Consider the following 20,154-nt stretch of genomic DNA (forward strand, 5'->3'; position numbering starts at 1 on the left):
ATGTCCAGCAAAGTAAAACAGTAGTGCAGTTCACCTTCCTCATGGTTATTATGTTTTAAAAGAATGATAATCACATTAGATTGTGTTGTGATAAAAGTGCTGCAGAAATGCATTGCCAGGAATATGTTTCAAGTAAGTGTTTTATACTGTTTCAATTTTCTACTTTTTTTTCATTTATAGGAAATGTTGGAAATGTTTTCATGATCGATTCAGTTTTGGGTACGATTACAGTTTCAAAAGAATTAGACTACAATAAAAAGAGAGAATATGAGCTTATGGTGAAGGCAACTGATCAGGGAAGTAAACCACTGAGTGCTGTAACAAGTGTCCTCATCTTTGTAACAGTCTCTGACAATGCAGCACCAAAATTTGCAATGAAAGAGTACTCCTCAGAAGTCAGTGAAACTGTGAACATCGGCAGCTGGATTGGTTTAGTAACTGCTCATAGCCAGTCATCTGTGGTTTATGAAATAAAAGATGGAAATACAGAGGACTCTTTTGATATCAATCCAAACTCTGGTGTCATTACAACCAAAAAAAGACTTGATTTTGAATCCATTCCTTCATATCGGTTGGTAGTACAGGGAACCAATATGGCTGGAATGTCTACAAACTCAACTGTTATTATACATCTTAGAGACGAGAATGACAATCCTCCTGTATTTATAAAATCTGAATTTGTGGGGCAAGTCATCGAATCAGCTGCAAGCAACAGCGTTATTTTAACTGACAAAAATATCCCATTGGTAATTCAGGGAACTGACAATGATACAGAAGGAAATGCTATACTTGTGTACCAAATCGTTGAACCATCTGCCAGGAATTATTTCACCATTGACTCTAGCACGGGAGCAATCAGGATCGTTACTCCTTTGGACTATGAACAGAAAAGTGTGTATCATTTCACAGTGCAAGTACATGACATGGGAAGTCCGCGTTTATTTGCAGAACATGCAGCCAACGTTACTGTACATGTTATTGATGTAAACGATTGCCCTCCTGTCTTTGCAAAAGATTTGTACGAGTCATCAGTTTTAATACCAACGTATAATGGTGTGACAGTTGTTTCTGTAAATGCTACAGATGCTGATTCTGGAACAAATTCAGAAATAATGTTTTCTATTATTAAGGGCAACATTGGCGAAAAGTTTGCTATCCATCCTGTCACAGGACTTATAACTGTACAGAACAGTACACAGCTAAGAAGTAGATATGAGTTATTAGTCAGGGCTTCTGATGGGAAATTCTCAAACACAGTTTCAGTAAAAGTAAATGTAAAAGAGAGCAAAGAGAGTCAAATTAAATTTGCTCAGACTTCATATTCTGCTGTGGTGCTGGAGAATACCACTGAAGTGAAAACACTAGCAATTATTGCAGCTGTGGGTAACCAAATAAATGAGCCTTTATTCTACCAAATTCTAAACCCAGACAGTAAGTTTAAAATGAATCCAACTTCAGGTGTTCTGTCAACTACTGGTATACCATTTGATCGTGAGGATCAGGAAACATTTGACATAGTAGTTGAAGTTAGCGAGGAACACAAACCATCAAAATTTGCCCACGTTGTGGTCAGGGTTACAGTAGAGGACGTTAATGACAACATACCTTTTTTTGTCGGTCTGCCTTATTATACAGTTGTGCAGGTAGATGCAGAGGCTGGCCATGTCATTCGACAAGTCACTGCTGTTGACATGGATATTGGAGAAAATGCAGAAATACATTACTATCTAAAAGAACATCATGAGTATTTCCAGATTGGACTTTCTGGTGAAATATCACTTAAAAAACAGTTCAGCCCTGATATCTCAACTGTGGATTACACTGTAATTGTTGTGGCCAAAGATGGGGGAGATCTGCCCCTTTCTTCGGAAGTAATGGTGCCAATTTCTGTTGTAAATAAAGCCATGCCTGTATTTGAAAAACCTTTCTACAGCGTGGAGATAGCAGAGAACATCCATCTAAATGCTCCTGTCATCCATGTGCAGGCTAACAGCCCAGAAGGCTTTAAGGTTGTTTATATGATTATGGATGGAGACCCTTTCAGTCAGTTTGCCATCGGGTTCAATACTGGAGTCATAAATGTTGTTAATCCTCTTGACTTTGAAGCCCATCCAGCTTACAAACTGTGTGTGAGAGCAACAGACTCCCTAACTGGAGCCCATGCTGAGGTCTTTATTGACATTATAGTGGAGGATGTTAATGACAATCCACCACAGTTTAAAGAGCGGTTCTACACTGCATCCCTTTCTGAGGCTTCTGCAATTGGTACCTCTGTTGTTCAAGTAAGTGCTAGTGATCTTGATTCAGGACTAAACCGAGCTGTTTCATATCTGCTTGTAGAAGATGACAGTAGTAGTGCTGATCACTTTCATATAGATAACAGTGGGCTCATCACAACAATACAGATGCTGGACTGTGAACACATGAAGCAGCACAAACTCGTAGTGAGAGCAAGTGACAAGGGCATGCCGTCATTAAGCAGTGATGTCACTGTAATCGTTAATGTGATGGACCTCAATGATAATCCTCCTGTCTTTAACCAACTGTTATATCAAGCAGTCGTCAGTGAACTTGCACCTCGTGGACATTTTGTTGCTAGTGTGCAGGCATCAGATGCAGATAGTTCTGAGACTGGCAAGCTGACATATTCCATTTTGTCAGGCAATAACCAGATGAATTTTGCAATTAATACCACAACTGGGATTATTACCGTTTCCAACCTGAGAAAGTTCATCCTTGATCCATTTTACACATTGAATGTTTCTGTGTCTGACGGAGTTTTTAGGAGTTCAACTCAGGTTCATATTAATGTAACCAGTGCCAACCTCCATTGTCCTGTTTTTAGCCGAAATGTGTATGATGCAGAATTGGTTGAAAATTCACCTGTGAACACATTGGTAACTAAAATCACGGCAACAGATGAAGATTTGGGAATTTATGGCCATATTGATTACTTTATTGTTAATGATTTTGCAAAAGACAAATTCACTGTTAATGATAAAGGAGAAGTACTGACTCTAGAGAAACTTGATCGTGAAGTTTCTTCAGAAAAGGTGATCTCTCTCAGCTTAATGGCAAAAGATGGTGGTGGTAAGGTAGCTTTTTGCATTGTCAACATTATATTGACAGATGAAAACGATAATATTCCACAGTTTAGAGCAGCAGAGTACAAAGCAAATATTCAGTCAAATGTTTCTAGAGGTTATCCTGTCTTAAGAGTGTTAGCATCTGATGCCGATGAAGGGAACAATGCAGATATTACTTATAGTATTGAAGCAGATTTGGACACTGTAAAGGAAAATCTTGAAATTGATCCACTTTCAGGTTTTATCACTACTAAAGAAAGCTTAATTGGCCTGGAGAATGAACTGTACACTTTTTATGTTAGGGCACAAGATAATGGTTTGCCAAGGAGGCACTCTGTAGTTCCTGTTTATTTGCGAATACTTTCCCCAGACGTGCACCTTCCAAAATTTTCTGAGCCATTCTATACATTCACTGTGTCTGAGGATGTCCCTATTGGAACGGAAATTGATGTCATAAGGGCGGAGACTGACCAACCAGTTATTTATTCCCTGCTAAAAGGAAGTAGCTCTGAAAGTAACGCAGATGAGCTGTTTATTATTGACAAACAGTCTGGGAGATTAAAGCTTGAGAAAAATCTTGATCATGAAATAGCAAAATGGTTCCAGCTTTCTGTTGTGGCTCAGTGTCATTTTGAAGACTATGAAGTTATGTCATCCGTAGATGTCAGTATTCAAGTAAAAGATACCAATGATAATAAGCCAGTGTTTGAGTCTGACCCATATGAAGCATTCATTACTGAAAATTTGCCAGGTGGAACTAAAGTTATCCAAGTCAAAGCAACAGATATGGACTCTGGAATCAATGGCTTGGTGAAATACAGTTTAGCTCAGAATCAAGACCCTGAAGACATTTCAGAACTCTTTGCTGTTAACAGTGACAGTGGCTGGATTACAACCCTGAAAGAACTTGACCGTGAAAAGGAAGAGAAGTACAACATAATAGTAGTGGCATCTGATCGGGGAGAGAAGATTCAGCTTTCCTCCACTGCTGTAGTTAAAACTTCTGTCATTGATGTTAATGACAACCCTCCACGCTTTACAGCAGAGATCTACAAGGGAACAGTAAGTGAGGATGACCCACCAGGTGGTGTGATTGCCATACTAAGTACTACTGATGCTGACACAGAAGAAATGAACACAGGAGTCATTTACTACATAACAGGTAAAAAAATCCTTAAAATAAACAATTTTTTTGATTGTATGGCTACAGAGATTTTCTTGTAATTTAGTGTTGTAGACTTAATACATGTATCAGTGGAGCAACAGGTAGCACACATGCGTTGCTGATAGAAAACCGAAAGGCTGTGGGTTCTGTTCCCACTCCAGGTGATTGGATTGCTGAGAATTCAGTGCAGTATTGGAGGTGGGGGTGCTTCTGTACTCCTGATTGTGTTGTCCTTTGGATGATGCATTAAACGGAGGTCCCATCTGCTTGTGTTGGTAGCTCAGATGGATGGAAAAGATCCCATGGCACCTACCAAAAAGCATGGGGGAAGTTCCCCACTGTCCTGGTCAGATTTATCCTAGTAGTAGAAGTACTACCTCCAGTTTCCCCTGACAAGAGTTCACTAGCCTAGTGGGGCTAACCTTGACAACAATGAATTAATAAATTAAATAAAATGTGATGAGTCTGTGCTACTTTTCACCAGGATGGTGAACATGTTGCTTTTTGTTGTACCACTGATCTACATAGAGCAGTGAGTCTCATATTTTTTGTATGCACATACATTTACTTAGTTTGGTGCTCCATGGAGCAGATAGAAACTTGAGCACTCATTAGATGCTGTCTGCCTATTGTACTGCAATATTTTTGGTGTTACAAAGAATATCTCCATAGGTTCATAGTTTGGTTGGAAGGGTGGCCTAATGGTTAAGGTGTTTGCCTTCCAAACACAAGGTGCAGGGTTTGAGTCTCACAAGAGATAATTGGCTAGGCTTAAAATGGCTCACAAGGGCAGTTAGCCTAGTACTAATCTATGAACCTAGACTAGTGGGCAGTTTACATCATTCTCATAATGGACTTTTCCTAACTGCAGTAGAATGTTTTGTAGGTCTTGACGATGAACACTTCACTAAGGGGTTCACTTAGGTTGCACCCTTGTTCAGGGGAGAGGACACCCTAGAAAAGAGCAGTTACAACTTACAGTTTGAGGTACATAATCCTAAAGGTTAATTTAGTAAGTGAAAGGGTCTGGAGCTGCTTTCCCCCCTTTTTAGATCTACCAGGTGAGAAAGAGAGATCCATATGAGGATCATACTTATTAGGCTTAGAATGCTATATCAGAGGGTGGGTTGACTGCTTACAAATGAGCAAAGCTTCACACCTACTGTAGGTTTATAGGTAAGTACAAGACAAGCTGTCCTTGCTGGCCATGTTAAGCCTAGCTAATTTCCCATTTGATGCTTGAATTAACTTATTTTGTTTAGTGTTAGGTTGGCCTTACCCTGTCCTGTGGTTGATCATTTTAAAACCCCTAGTGAAAATAACTGGGATCATACCATATGTAATTTGAATTTTGTACTTGTACTTACAAACCAGCTGAAGTGTACTGTTCTTTTTTCTGTAAAATTCCTTTGTTTGTTTACTTGTGCTGGGTCATTATTATGGGTCTGTATTATAGAGCTAAATTGTTGCTTAGATATCTGTTGTCTTAGTGTTCTGCAAATATACAGAGATCAGTATATATTTTTTTGGTTTTATAATTTGCACTCTGATTCCTCACATCTCTGTTGAAACTTTTCCCCACCCCCCTCCCTGTTCTTGGTTGTAGTTTAAATTTGGTGGCTTTTGCAGTGCCCGCCCCACTGTAGATTTGATCTAGGACACTCCCCCAGTCCCATCTCTTTACAGCATTCTACCTAATAAATCCTTTCTGCACTTGCTTTTAGTCCTTTTTAATTTAATTACATTTTTTCAAACTGTGTGTGGACTAATATTGCTGCATACTCAAGTGTGCCAGCTTGCACTGCATGTGATTTGTTTTTACTACTGTTTTTGCTACTTTTCTGAAAAAAAAATTGTAAGCCTGTTTCCTACCTTTCCTGTAATTAGTGTTCCAGATACAGATTTGCTGTATCCAGGACTATTTGTAAGCTTCTGAGCCCCCAAACCTTTCTGTGTTGGAGGGAAGCCTTCTAGCTTATCAGTGGGAGTGGTAAGCACTATGTAACCTGTCTTACCACATAAGGAGTGGTTCTGGCCCTGAATTTGTAGTTATTGGCCGTTTGGGCGGTCTTCCATCTCTCTTAACTTTCTGATTTGAAGGCCTGCATTTGCACTTGTTTCTGTCCTGTAACTCCTGGGCCCATCTCATTTGCTCACTCTCAAAAAAAAAAAAAAAAAAAGAAAAAAAAGAAAGAAATTTGCTTTGACTGTATTTGTGTTTCTTCATACTTTATTTTGCTTTTGTGTCATCTTAAAAGTACTCAATTGTATTTATTACTGCTTGGTGTAACTCATTCTAAGCCTTTTAGTTTAAGCACTTGGGCTTCAGACCACTTGTTTTACATTAGGAAGGTTTGTGGTCTGCACTGTAGTGGCAGGACAGGTAGCTTACATCCTTCTAAGTTGGGAACTGCTGATTGAGGGCTCAGTGTCTGTTATTCTAAAAGTGTATAAATTCTGTTTTAAGCACTTGGGCTTCAGGCCAGTTATTTTACATTAAAAGGGTTCGTGGTCTGCACTCTTGTGGGAGGAGAGGCTGGACTCCACCCTTCTAGCTGGGAATTTCTGGTTAAAGGCTTATAGTGCCTGCATATTTAAACTGATTCTTAATGAAATTGGTACACCTTGTTTGCTGTAGCATAGACTAGATCCAGGCCTGCTGAATCTAGCTTTGTTTATATAAATTGAGCACTAATCCAGGCATTCTTTTAAAGTATTCAATTGTATTTATTACTGCTTGGTAGTAACTTGATTAAAGTGTAGCTATCATTCTAAGTCTTTTGGATTAAGCACTTGGGCTTCAGACCAGTTGTTTTACATTAGGAAGGTTTGTGGCCTGCACTGTGGTGGCAGGACAGGTAGCTTACATCCTTCTAAGTTGGGAACTGCTGATTGAGGGCTCAGTGTCTGTTATTCTAAAAGTGTATTAATTCTGGTTTAAGCACTTGGGCTTCAGGCCAGTTGTTTTACATTAAAAAGGTTTGTGGTCTGCACTGTAGTGGCAGAACAGGTAGCTTACATCCTTCTAAGTTGGGAACTGATGATTGAGGGCTCAGTGTCTGTTGTTCTAAAAGTGTATTAATTCTGGTTTAAGCACTTGGGCTTCAGGCCAGTTGTTTTACATTAAGAAACAGGTAGCTTACATCCTTCTAAGTTGGGAACTGATGATTGAGGGCTCAGTGTCTGTTCTGAAAGTGTATTAATTCTGGTTTAAGCACTTGGGCTTCAGGCCAGTTATTTTACATTAAAAGGGTTTGTGGTCTGCACTCTTGTGGGGGGAGAGGCTGGACTCTGCCCTTCTGAGCTGGGAATTTCTGGTTAAAGGCTTATAGTGCCTGCATATTTGAACTGTTTCTTACTGAAATTGCTACACCTTGTATGCTGTAGCATAGACTAGATCCAGGCCTGCAGAATCTAGCTTTATTTGTATGCTTGTTGTTTGTTTGCTTGTTATTTCCCTGAAACGCTAATTCCACCTAAAAAGCGGCTTTTCAGCGCTTCTGTGGATCCCAAGTGATATCTGCATTGCTTACTGTACTTATTTCCTTGTTTCACTTGAAAGAAAGTTACTGTTAGTCATTTTTGCATTTAAGTTACCTGTAACACATTGCATTTAAGTTACCTGACACTTGCTCACTAAAGCAATTATATGTCAGCACTAAAATAAGCACTACACCCTCACAAACTCCCCTTGAGTACCTCGTTCCCCATTGGCCCTTTTTTTCAATTATAAAGGAATTCCCAATACTCTTCTAGCATGTCCAAAGGTCAGTTGTCAATCTCCTCTCCGGTCCAACTGGTGAATCTGGGAATCTTGAGGCAATGTTACAACTGCCTCATGTACACAGACAACCCTCTCCTCCTCCCGACAAATTACAACACGTGAGAGATGCAACCATATAGCCATACTGGAGGCTAAGCTCTCTCAACTCAGTACTGGCAAAACCAGTCAGGAGGAGAAGGAAACCACACTCACTACAATTCCAGTCTCACATAGACCTACCATGACAGCAAACTAAACACATAAGCACACAAAAACATACTCGGAGGCTCTAAATAAAAATCTGCCTAAGCAGCAGAGACCTCCAAAGCAGACACCCAAGCAACCGCTACCCCAAAACAAAACACCTGCAACACATAGCTCACAAAGCCACTGTGCCGAACAGTCACAGCCCTTAAGGTTAAACAAAACACCTGATACACTTGTAATAGGTGACTCTATCGTCAGGCACACTGACGTCCTGCTCACCAGGCTGAACAAGGAAAAGGTCACGGTGAGCTGCCTGTCGGGCGCTAGGATCTGCCACATAACACAAGCACTCAGGTCACTCCAAGGCAAGTAGAAATATGACTCGGTCATTGTCCATGCTGGTGTGAATGACCTGAGATGTACCTCCCTGGACTACATGAAAAGAGACATAGAGGAGCTCTCTGAGCATGTAGCCCAGGCCGGTATGACCCTGACCTTGAGTAGCATCTTACCCTCACCAAGAATGATGCCACAATATGAAGACAAGATGATCAATTTCAACAATTGGCGTAAGTATTGGTGTCATTCAAAGGGGATCCAATGCCTGTCAGCCTGGGATGACATGTTCGACAAGCCACGATGCTTCGCTAGGGACGGCTTGCACCTGTCACCCCTGGGCTTTCGGATATTGGCAAAGGCTCTTGCTACCCCCATAGTGCCTTTTTTAGGCAAGGCTCAAAAGACAAACCCACCTCCATAGGTATCACAAGGGATAAGAAACCAAGAGTAATGCTACTCAACGCCAGAAGTCTAAACCTCAAGATGCACGCACTCGAAACTCTCCTTAGCATGGAGAACATCGATATCTGTGCAGTAACAGAAACCTGGTTCAAGGCTCCAGAAAGCACCCCAGCACTACCAGGTTATACCTCATACCATGCTTTTCGGCCCCAAAACTTGGACCGAACCACAAAAGGAGGGGAGTATCAATATTCGTCAAAGATACCCACACCTCCAGGTTGGTGGCACAGCACAAAGCATCAGAGACTATCCATGTGCAACTAACAGTGGGTAAAACTGCCTTCCAGTTTATAGCCTGCTACAGACCACCCTCCCAAACCCAGGAACCCCACTCGGCTTTCCTGAGAACACTGGAAAATATGAAGGTCTCTCCAAACACCATTATATTGGGCAACTTCAACTACCCAGACGTAGACTGGGAGCATTACTCTAGATCCAACACCCTAGCCCAAAGGTTCCTAGAATTTATAAACTCAAATGCTATGGAACAACTTGTTACCACTCCCACAAGAGGGGAAAACATACTGGACCTGATCATCACCAACATGGGGGCTCTGTGCTCCAGACCAGAAGTGTATCCCTCACTGGTAAGATCAGGCCATAAACTAATCTCACTGGATATTCACATCCCGACTCCACCCCCGGCCCTGAAAACCACAGTGAAAAACTTCTCTAAAGCAAATTTCACACTCCTCAAAACCGAGGTGGAATCCTTCAAAGCCACCGGGCCTGTGGAAAATACGGCCCAGACCGCAGAATCCTTTATAAACGCATTCTGTGAACACCTTCAGGAATGCATGGATCATGCAATCCCAAATAAAACCAAGACCCAATCTTCCAAAGGCAGACGTCCTGTCTGGTGGACCCCAGCCATAAACAAACTATACAGTAGGAAGGACAAACAACCAAACCAAAAACCACCTCCAGAGGAAGCCTTAATAGGCAAAAATAGTAAAATGACTAGGATCTGAAGAAGGTTTTTTTAACTGAAAGCGCTTATCCTGTTTGACCTGCAACTTGAACAGCACAACTTTTTATTTCTTCATTTTATTAAAGCCTACATTTTAACAGAACTTCTCAGTGAACTTTTCGTTGTGGTGGAAGCCTTTTTTTCATTTTAATACAATAGAAGGAGGAAGCTACTGCATGATAGAGCAAAATCCCAAAAAGGGAAGGCATCTCTGATCAGTATTAGCAAAAAAAACTACGGGCACTCATAAAATCGTCTGAGGCCAGCTTCGAGAGAAAAATTGCACAGGACACTAAGGATAATCACAAGGCTTTCTTTAGTTATGTTAGGAACCTGGGTGGGAATTCCCAGATAAGCTCAGAATTAGTCCAAAATGACAAAAAATACACCGAACCCACAGACATTGCCAACATCCTAGCTGACAGGTTCAGCGCAAACTCCCCCCCCCCACCAAAAGGGCAAAAATATCTATCCCAGTAGAGTGCTGCCCCCCTGACATCTCAGATGCTCAGGTAAGAGCTGCCTTCTCCAAAGCAGGAAACACAGCATCAATGGGACCAGACGGTGTCCCGGGCTGCGTCCTACATGAACTCCAAGAAGAGCTAAACCCAAACATAAAACTTCTGTTCAATCTCAGCCTTACTACAAGATATGTACCCAAAGAGTGGCGTACAGCAACAGTGGTCCCTCTCCACAAAGGTGGGGCCTCAACAGATCCTGGAAACTATCGCCCCATAAGCCTGACTAGCTTGGTCTGCAAAGCTATGGAAAGGATCATCATGCACCTCAAATAAAGATATTGGGGACCTACAGACACTGGATCCTACCCAGTTCGGCTTTAAGGGCAGATCCTGCCTCTTAAACCTGGTTGATTTCTTTGAAACAGTCACCAAGGCCATTGACGAGTGGAAGGTGGTCCACACAGCCTACCTGGACCCCGCAAAAGCCTTCGATACAATACCCCACTCGGGCATTATAGATAAGCTCACCAGCTTAAATATAAACCCCTATGTCACTAGATGGGTTGCAAACTGGCTCAAGGACAGAACCCACATGGCTAGAATTGCTGGAGCCATGTCAGTCTCCAAACCAGTTACAAGTAGCGTCCCACAAGGCTCAGTCCTGGGACCTCTCTTGTTCGGTATATATTTCTCGGAGGTACAGGCCAACACAGAAGGACTGTGGCTGACCAAGTTTGCAGATGACTACAAACTGGGTGCCATAATTGACTCTGCAGCCGACACAAGCATCCTCCAAAAGGGCCTCATAGAAACAGACAACTGGTGCCAGAGCCATGGCGTCAAGCTAAACGCCAAAAAGTGTATAGTTATCCCCTTTGGCTAAAACAAAGTGCCCCCAAATTACCACATAGGTGGTTATCTATTAAGTACAGAAGAAGTAATTAGGGACCTGGGGACCCAAGTTGATAGCAATCTCTCATTTGACAACCACGTGGCCAAAGTGGTTAGAAAAACATTTTATATAGCCCACCTAATCATGAAGGGATTCACATCTAGATCAGGGGAGGTCATCGTGCCCCTTTACTCATCCCTCATCAGGCCCATAATTGAGTACAATGCCCCTTTTGGGATGTACCTTACCAGACACCTGCAGCAACTGGAAAGACCCCAAAAGTACCTCACCAAGAGGATCAAAGGGCTCAAACAGATGCCATATGCTGCCCGGTTAAAGAAACTCTAGCTCTACTCAGTGGCATACCGCCTGCTCAGAGGCGATCTGTGCCTGACGTATAAAGCCATGTCCAACCCGGAATTAATGGACATGCTGCACCTCAGAAAATCCAAATCCCATCGAGCTACGCGCTCGAGAGACTTAAACCTTATCACTGAACTAAATAGGACACGCTGGAGGGGACAGATTCATAACCCAGAGGCTCCCTTCACTCTGGAATAAAATCCCAGTCCAGGTTAGGCGCAGAGTCCCTCATTGACTCTCTTCAAGAGGAATCTTGATGAGTGGATGGGAGATCGTAGGTTTACCCCGGGTATCACTTCTGTGTCACTGTTAGACAGAGGCACAGTATACTAACCTCGAAAAAGGGCATAGCAAAATTAATTTAAAATGGCTGGCGAAAGCCAAACACACTCTGGCTAGGCTTATAAATGCCCTAGGACAGATAGCCTAGTATGAACCTATGAACCAAAGTGTCAACCTGTTTTCACAGTAGCTCTGGTTCAAAATTTGAAACTTTACAGCAAGAATAATTTGTATAGGGCACATTTAAAATACCTTTCTCCATGTCTTAAACCTGGAGATTTTAATGTTGGTTGTAACTAAATTCTAAACTTTGAACATTCATCTGTTTCAGAAATGCTTTGTCAAAAACAAATCATGCCTTACTTATACTTGTCATTTTAGGATATCTGATATTAGGCTGTCAACCAGTAGGTTGCCAGGTAATTGCATCAGACACAATGTTGCTGACTGAACAAAAGTGCTGAGGCAGATGTTTTATGGCACTCAGACATACTGAACTGTTTGGCAACAGCAAATGTAGTGTGTGTGTGTTGGGGGGGTGCTGGCAATTATGGGGACTGCATGCATCAATTGGGTTGTAACTGAAGGAAGAGCAAGATACCAGAGGGGAGCAGATTTAAAAGGGGCTAAAATGATACTCCACTGCAGCAGAAAGCAAGATTTGGGGTGTTATCTCACATTACAGAGCATATAGTATCTGTGCTTATACAGTTCTGTGTCACATGTGAACTACAGTTTATACTGATGAGAAATATCTAGCACAGGTTTAATAGAATCTTTGAGTTCACCTGTGTCGTCAGAGTGTACAAATTCTTCCTTAACATTGCTTGTCCCTTCTCCTGCTCCTTTGGCATAATAGCTTCCTCTATTTGGAGACATACCCTCCTGTCATCTACCACCCCCTTAGTTTTGCTGCTGTTAATCATTGCAGTAAGAGCCTGTCAGCTAGATTTTATTAATTTAGATAAATAGTGCAGTAGTCCTGACTAACTGGAACTTCAGCCACAGAAGGCTTGATGTTTATTCTTACTTCCAGCACTCGGTTCCCCCTTTAGTCAAGGTGGATGATCCCTGTGTAAAGCAGATGTCTAACCATAATGCTTTTTTGCAGCTCCAGGACCATACTTTTCAGACACCTGCAGTCTTTGATGAAGCCTCCCTAGAGACTGTTGTACTAAGAGAAGTAAGAATATGCCACCAAGCTAATGACCACAGTCAGTTTTTTTAGAGCAGGCATGTCCTTTAGGATGCTAGTGGTCAAAGCCCAGGTCATTGTCTCTGACTGGGAGTGTGGGCAACTCTCTGTCTTGGTAAGGAAGGACATAGAAGGTGGTGAGGTAGAAGATGTAGTGTAGTCCTCCTGTCCACACTTCTAAGGCAGACATCCCAGCTTGAAATACAAAACACCCATGCTACATGCAGTCATTTGGTACCCAGGAAACCTAGTGGGTCTTTTCCACTCTCTTCTCTCCAGGCTATCCACAAACCAGTAGGTTTCCTTGGTTTAGGGTTTCTTTCCATCTTACCAAACCCTGCAGCTAAGTGTTGGTCTACCTGCTTGTGGATTTCTCTGTGGTGAGCAGAAGAAGCAGCCTCTATTGAGTAAGGTAGAGGATTACTGTTCCTAAAATGTGCAGAAGAAATTGGATTACTCTTACCAGATTTTCTCACCTGTCCCAGCAGCAGAGGAAATCTCTTGTGGAGATGTACTTTGTAAAATAAGAGTACTGTCCTTCAGGAATTCCTATAAATAAGGCTAGTTAAACATTTCCCTAGAAAGCAAAACTGGAATTTGCTGAATGCCGCTCCTTGTGTTCAAAAAGAAAAGGCCAAGGAATGCCCACTGTGGACCTTTCAGAACTCAGTAATTACCTTGGGGAGTCTATATTCAAAATGTTGACATCACAAGCCCTGCATCCACTATTTCATCAGGCCTGATAATCAGTTTTGATCTCAAGGATACCTTTCTCTATTTTCCCATTCAACCAGACCACTGATTTCCCTCAGGCAGGGGTCTTCTGGTGTGTTAGCAGTCAAGGGGTTAGGTTGATCATACCCCTTATCCAGGTTGTTCTCAGCTACCTAAGAGAGAGCAGTGTGGTCTCGGGCGACTCTGAAGGCACTTTGCATCCCATCTGAATTTAGTGACCGCTAAATCAAGCAGGTCAAAGGCAGATCCACACTTTGGGATGTTACACAAAAATGTCTTTTCTCAGCTAGTTCATAAGGTGGATGTCCCAGTAATAGACATGTTTGCCACTTTGAGCAACAGACAACTCTGGGAGATTCTTAACACATGAGTACCATGGCACATAGGCAGTCCTTGTCTTCTTCAGATGGACAGGTCTCTTACTTTAATGCATTCTCTCCAATTCCCCTACTTTCTGTGTTATTCAGAAGGTAAGGAAGAACGGGCCAGCAATGCTCTGAATAGCCCCTTTTTGTCCCAGGCAACACATATTCTCCCTGCTAATGGAAACATTCAGGGGAAGCCTAATGTGTTCCTCTGCTGGTGGACTTCCTATTCCAGAACAAGGAATCCCCCCCTGCATTCCACCCTGGAGACTTTGCAGATCACAGCTTGGTTGATTTTGACTATTCTATCATTCAGGCAGCAGATTACGGATGATGGATGTACATGTTTAAGGATACTAGGAAATCCTACCTGTCCAGATAGAAGAGGTTTTCCCTTTCCAATGAAAGGAATAGGGACCCCATCGCAGCACCAGTGTCCCTGATCCTGCAACATTTATCTCAGTTGTTTAATTCAGTGTTGGCCTGCTCTTCTATCAAGATGCATCTTTTGACCATTTCAGCCTGCCTTTCCTTGGACTTATTGCTGGTATGCTTGTTACCTATTAAACAGCAAGTCTTGTAGCTGAGACTTCATAAAAGAAGACTTTATCTTCCATGGAACTTAAATCTATATGTAGAAAAACTGAACCGGTTTTCCTTTCAAATCTCTAACTTGGAAAATGGTCTTGTTTGTAGCTATTACTTTTGCAAGAAAGCCTACCACTAGGACAGTCTAAGTTCAGGTATCTAAAGAGCTGTTTTAGTCTTCAGCAAGGACAGGGTCATTCTTGGGTCAAACTACTGCTGTATGCCAAAAGGAGTCCTGGAACGCACCCTCTGCCAGACCATTCAACTGCCTGTCTTCCTTCCCTAACCATCAAAATAGGGGGAGAAAGGGTACTGCATCCCCAGGATGTACACATGCAGCTGAGATGTTATTTCCACAGATCCAAGGATGCTAAAAGGTCCAGTGGGGAAGGGGATAGGGCTGTGTCTAAACAGTTTCCAAGTGGTTGGACCATTACATCATGTTCTGTTATGTCTGCAACGCTAAGAAAATAGGAAGAACTGTAAGAGCTCACAGCATGAGAAGTACAATCACCACCATCATCTTCTTCAAGGGATTAATTACCTAGGCTAGTTTAGAAAGCCTTCATGGTTAGCTGTCTTTAGCTTTTTTGAACATTACAAACTAGACCTCATTTCCAAGGTTAGGACTGAGTTTGCCATGGTCATTTTGCAAGATATTCAAATCACCTGCCTATCATCACACACACAGGGCAAACATGCCAATAGTCAGGACTTACTGCATCAGGGAAGGAACTGTAAGGATATACATCTTCAAAACAAATGTGCAAGAATTTGCCACAATGGTAAATGTAGGTAAATGCTGTTTTTGTTTTGCCCCAGCTATGAGCTGACTGCTGGAATCCCTCTTAGTCAAGTGCCCCATTTGTTTTTCACCTCAGTAGTAAGAGCTGACTAAAAGGGCCCATCACTGAGGTAGACGTCATGGGTGGTTTAGGTTTTTCTGTTTAACCCTAACACCCACTCATATTCGTCTGAGGCATTATGTTTTTGTGATGTATGCCACACCTCCATGTGATGTAATCCATTGGCCTTATCCCCTTTTTAGACAAGTACCACCTCATCTTTGATGTCTTCCTAGGGCTCTTCGTGAGTACAGCCCCCCCTTCCTTCCCCTCCCCATAGAGAGAGGAAAGCAGACATAAGCCTGATCATTTCTCTTCCCCAGTGGCAGCTCAAGTAGTAGTTGAAGCTGCTAGCCAGACTCCGGTCACCTGATTTAGTCAAGGCTTTACCCATCTATGCCAGTAGAGCTGACTGTTTAAGTAAATCACGATTGCTGTACTGTTTTCCTATCCAGCAACCTCCTCTTGGGTTTTAGGCATCACAGGCTGGGGTAATGCAGCCTATCCTTATGTTGCTACTCTGCCTCTTCCCTTATAGGGCCTCAAGCCTGCTTAGGTCTCAGTAGATTGTGGAGCCCTACTTCTGTTTCCCCTCCCCTCAGCTTAGATTTGAACGGGATACCGCACTCCCTCTCTCTCTTTTTCTGTGTTCCCTAGGAGTAAAGTCTGGGTCTAATCCCTTAGCTTTCATGCTAAATGCCCTTTAATTTCCTTGACAAGAAAGCTGTAAAATGGCATAGGTGGATGGCTGATTTTACAGGGAATGTCTTATCATAAATGAAAGGACATCTGCAACTTCTGAAGGGGGAAACCTAGTGAGTTTTAGAAGTCGTGCTTGATGTCTGACCTACTGTAACTGAAGTCTCGGCATTCAAACACTGTAACTTTGTTCTCCTCTGTTGTGGTAAATTCTTACACATTCATACTTTCTCCATCGACCAGTAAGCTGTCAGCCAAATAGTGGAAATTCATCATCTTGTTCATTTATCTTTCTGTCTTTATGGTGTAATTTTTTAATATGAATTAGTTAAAGAGCTTTGATTGGAGCACTTCTGACAGTGTAAAAGAAAGTTATTTCATTTGCATTGGGGAAAAATGGTTAGGTCAGAAAAGCCAACACAACTATGTGCAAATTGTCTTCAATGACATGTAGTGCCTAGCAATGAAAATTTTGGGACAATTTTACATATAAGTAAATGTTTACAGTCAGCGTTTTATTTGTTGCTATATAACATACTAAACCTGTTGTCCTTTTTGTCTTGTGCACTTTGAGACAGTTTGGAATTAATTGGACACAGCCATCCTAAAGGTCTAATAGCTGGGAAAAGTAACTGTGGGCATCTTTCAGGCATTCTTATTGAAGTGTTAACCATCAGTTTGCATTTTAACAGTCTAAATAATATAGTGATGTTCATTCTTGGCATGACCCTCTACAGTGTTTTTTTTTACTTTAACAGTAGTTTTCTTAAATTTAACAGCATGTTAGAAAATGCATGTCTCATAAGCATTGCCTAATTTTTAAAGTTTTGAAACTGTGTCTTTATAAGATGCTTTTTTAGCTATTGTTGAAATAAGGAAAGTTGTTTTCTTTTAGTTTTATTCACTTGTATGGCTGTTGTATTCTTTGCCTTTATTATTTAAGAAGACTTATTTTTTTCAATTGAATGACACTGTTAACGCTGACTTTTGTGTGTTAGGAGGAGACCCTTTGGGACAGTTTGCTATTGAAAACGTACAGAATGAATGGAAGGTCTATGTTAGAAAACCCCTGGATAGAGAAGAAAAGGACAATTATGTTTTAAATATCACAGCCACTGAAGGGACCTTTGTGGCACATGCTTTGGTAGAGGTGAAAGTCCTTGATGCAAATGACAACACGCCAGTTTGTGAAAAGGCCAGTATATGTCATTTTATGTGTTTGCATTTATTTATTTTTTGTAGGCTAACACATTTTTTCACAGCTGTACTCCTGTTTCTGGATTTATTTTTTTTGTTTGCCTTTTGATAGTGTACAGTTTTACCAAAATTTATATTTCTAAAAACATATTTTGTTATTAATATAAACCATCAGCCGATATTCATGTGAGAATAGGCAGTATTTGCTGATATGTGAAGGTAGATTTATTTTTTTTCGTGGTTTAATACGATGTTCATCGTGTGACACTGCTGCAGTCATTACACTTGGGTTATCCTGCCATCAGGTGGTTCCGCAACCGGCCTGAGTTCCAAAGTCTTGGTCCGGCGTCGGTTGCTGTCGCCTCCTCCCTGACATCAGTGCGACAGGGGTATATAAGATGCAGCCGGCGACGTTTTCTTCAGTCTTTCTTGCTGCGCGCTGCCCGAAGCCAAAGCAGTTCGCAAGTGCCGGTCGGCCTACTCCTGAGATTTTCATTCCGAATCTAGAACCAAAGTCTTTTACAAAGCTAAGTACCCCGTTGGGGAAGCTTTTTCTTGCCTCAGACCGATGTCAGTAAAAGTTAATAACTGTATTTCTTGTGAGAAGCAAATACCTCATAAGGATTTCCATTCTTATTGTATCCCATGCCTAGGCCCAGACCACGATGTTACTGGTTGTCAGTTTTGTGCTAGGTTTAATGAGTGCACTATTTACTTTGTCAGAAAATTTTATTAAACCATGCCGTTGGAACTTCCGACGACCGGTATTCATAAAAACTGCAAAGGCAAGAACAGGCATCCGAGGCCCAAAACTGACGACAAAGCCTCTTCTAGGACAGTCACCAGTTCTCCAGTTTTCAGTGAGGTGCCTTCGCAGCCTCTGACGACCGCTTCTGCAGAACCACAGGCTGCCCCCAACCCCCGCATGGAGATGGCTGGGCCTTCGGACGCACTAGCTTTTCAGCAGACCGAAAACGATCCTGCAGAGGGATCCGGAGTACCTGAGCTACCCGCAGCTTCAGAGGGTGTCTTCAGACCTACTCAACTAAGCATTAAACTCTCTCCTAAGTCAAAGCCCCCTTTAAAAACTTAACAAACAAGTACAGCATTCTCCAGGACAGGCCTCCATGCCTAAGAAACAAATGCTCAAAATGGCCGAAGACCTAATCACTTTGATCAGGGGTTCCCATCCCCCACCTGGTAAAAGGCCTAGACAGGATGCAGATTATGATTCATCCGACCAGGGGTCCATTTCCTCAGATTCATCCTCAGACCTGGGATATTCTGTACCCCCTTATGAGGATTCTGATGCTGAGGAATCTATTCCATCAGCCTCTCCACCTGAGGACTTCTCCTTTGGGGAAACCTTACATACCATGAGGGAGCATTTCCAATGGGAAGGCCAGGATTATTCAGAATCCAAGAAAAGGCTCAGAGACTTCCTATTATTACCTCAACTCAGACCCCTGGCTATTCCACCAGTGCTAGATATTGTGGATGATGTGTACACTGAATCCAGCTTAAATCCTGATTCCTTACCTCCACTTAAACCGGACAGATATTACAGAGTCCCTGACTCTCACAAATTTCTGTATAAAGCCCTGTTGCTGATCCTGAAACTATTTATCAGGGACCCAAAGGGGTTAAGGCCTCATCAGCAAAAAAAAACAGTTTCCTCTGACAGAGATTCCAGAGCACTAGACAGATGGGGAAAGAAAGTATACACCTCTGCAACTTTAGCAATGAGAGCCTTAAATTGCCAGTTTCACATACTAAAATATCAGCAATTTTTGATGTCTCAGTTGAAACAAAAAATGCTTCCAGATACAGATCCTCCTAATTTTAAAGAATTGCAGGATTTATTGCATGCCACTGAACAAGTGGGAAAGAATACTTTGCAATGTGGTTTTGATTCTTTAGAGGCCTCATGCAGAGCAGCAGTTACAGGCTCTGTCATTAGAAGACATGCATGGTTAAAAGAACATACGTTACCAGATCATGTTAAAGCTAAATTACTGGATGCACCTTTACAGCAGGATGTTTTATTTGGAGTTAAGGCAGAAGAGGTATTAAAGAAAATGGAGGATAAGGCAAAACCTATGCAAACAGTGAAGGAGTTCTTACAGGTTCAGCCTCCTCGATTTAGTAGAAACTGGCCAACAAAGACTTGGTCCTTCCCAGTTAATGACAGTCCTCAAAGGGGCAGATACAGACGGCCAAGAGGTAGAGGTCAACCACAAGGTCCTTACAGGCCTCGACAGTGGGGTGCATCAGGCCAGAAAGAAGGGGAAGACAGGCACCAACCATATAAAAAAAGCCCCAATGACTTCTCACTGCAGCTGCCAAACAACTCACTCTTGGCAGCCCCTTTGGGAGGAAAACTGGCACTTTTTTTATCACAATTGGCATATGATCACCCAAGACAAATGGGTTCTCAATATTGTTAAAGGTTCCACTTTCACACTCTGCCAAGATTAAAAGGAATGCCAAATCTGCTACTAAATCAATGGGCAGAGGCCCAAAAACAAATTATGGCACTC

At 42.0% G+C, this 20,154-nt stretch overlaps 1 protein-coding gene across 1 annotated transcript in view; it reads left to right on the forward strand.

Moving 5' to 3' along the window:
• The window catches only part of FAT1 (FAT atypical cadherin 1), a gene marked incomplete in the record, with an annotated part of 1,563,619 nt that overhangs the window by 1,210,067 nt on the left and 333,398 nt on the right, over nucleotides 1-20,154 (forward strand). The window contains 2 exon segments of the mRNA XM_044062507.1: nucleotides 181-4,248; nucleotides 17,416-17,612. Of these exon segments, the coding sequence (XP_043918442.1) occupies nucleotides 181-4,248; nucleotides 17,416-17,612 (4,265 nt within the window).

This window comes from Protopterus annectens, chromosome 2.part1 (assembly GCF_019279795.1).
Source record: "Protopterus annectens isolate FY-2018-M chromosome 2.part1, PAN1.0, whole genome shotgun sequence".
In the NCBI taxonomy this organism is placed as follows: domain Eukaryota; kingdom Metazoa; phylum Chordata; order Ceratodontiformes; family Protopteridae; genus Protopterus; species Protopterus annectens.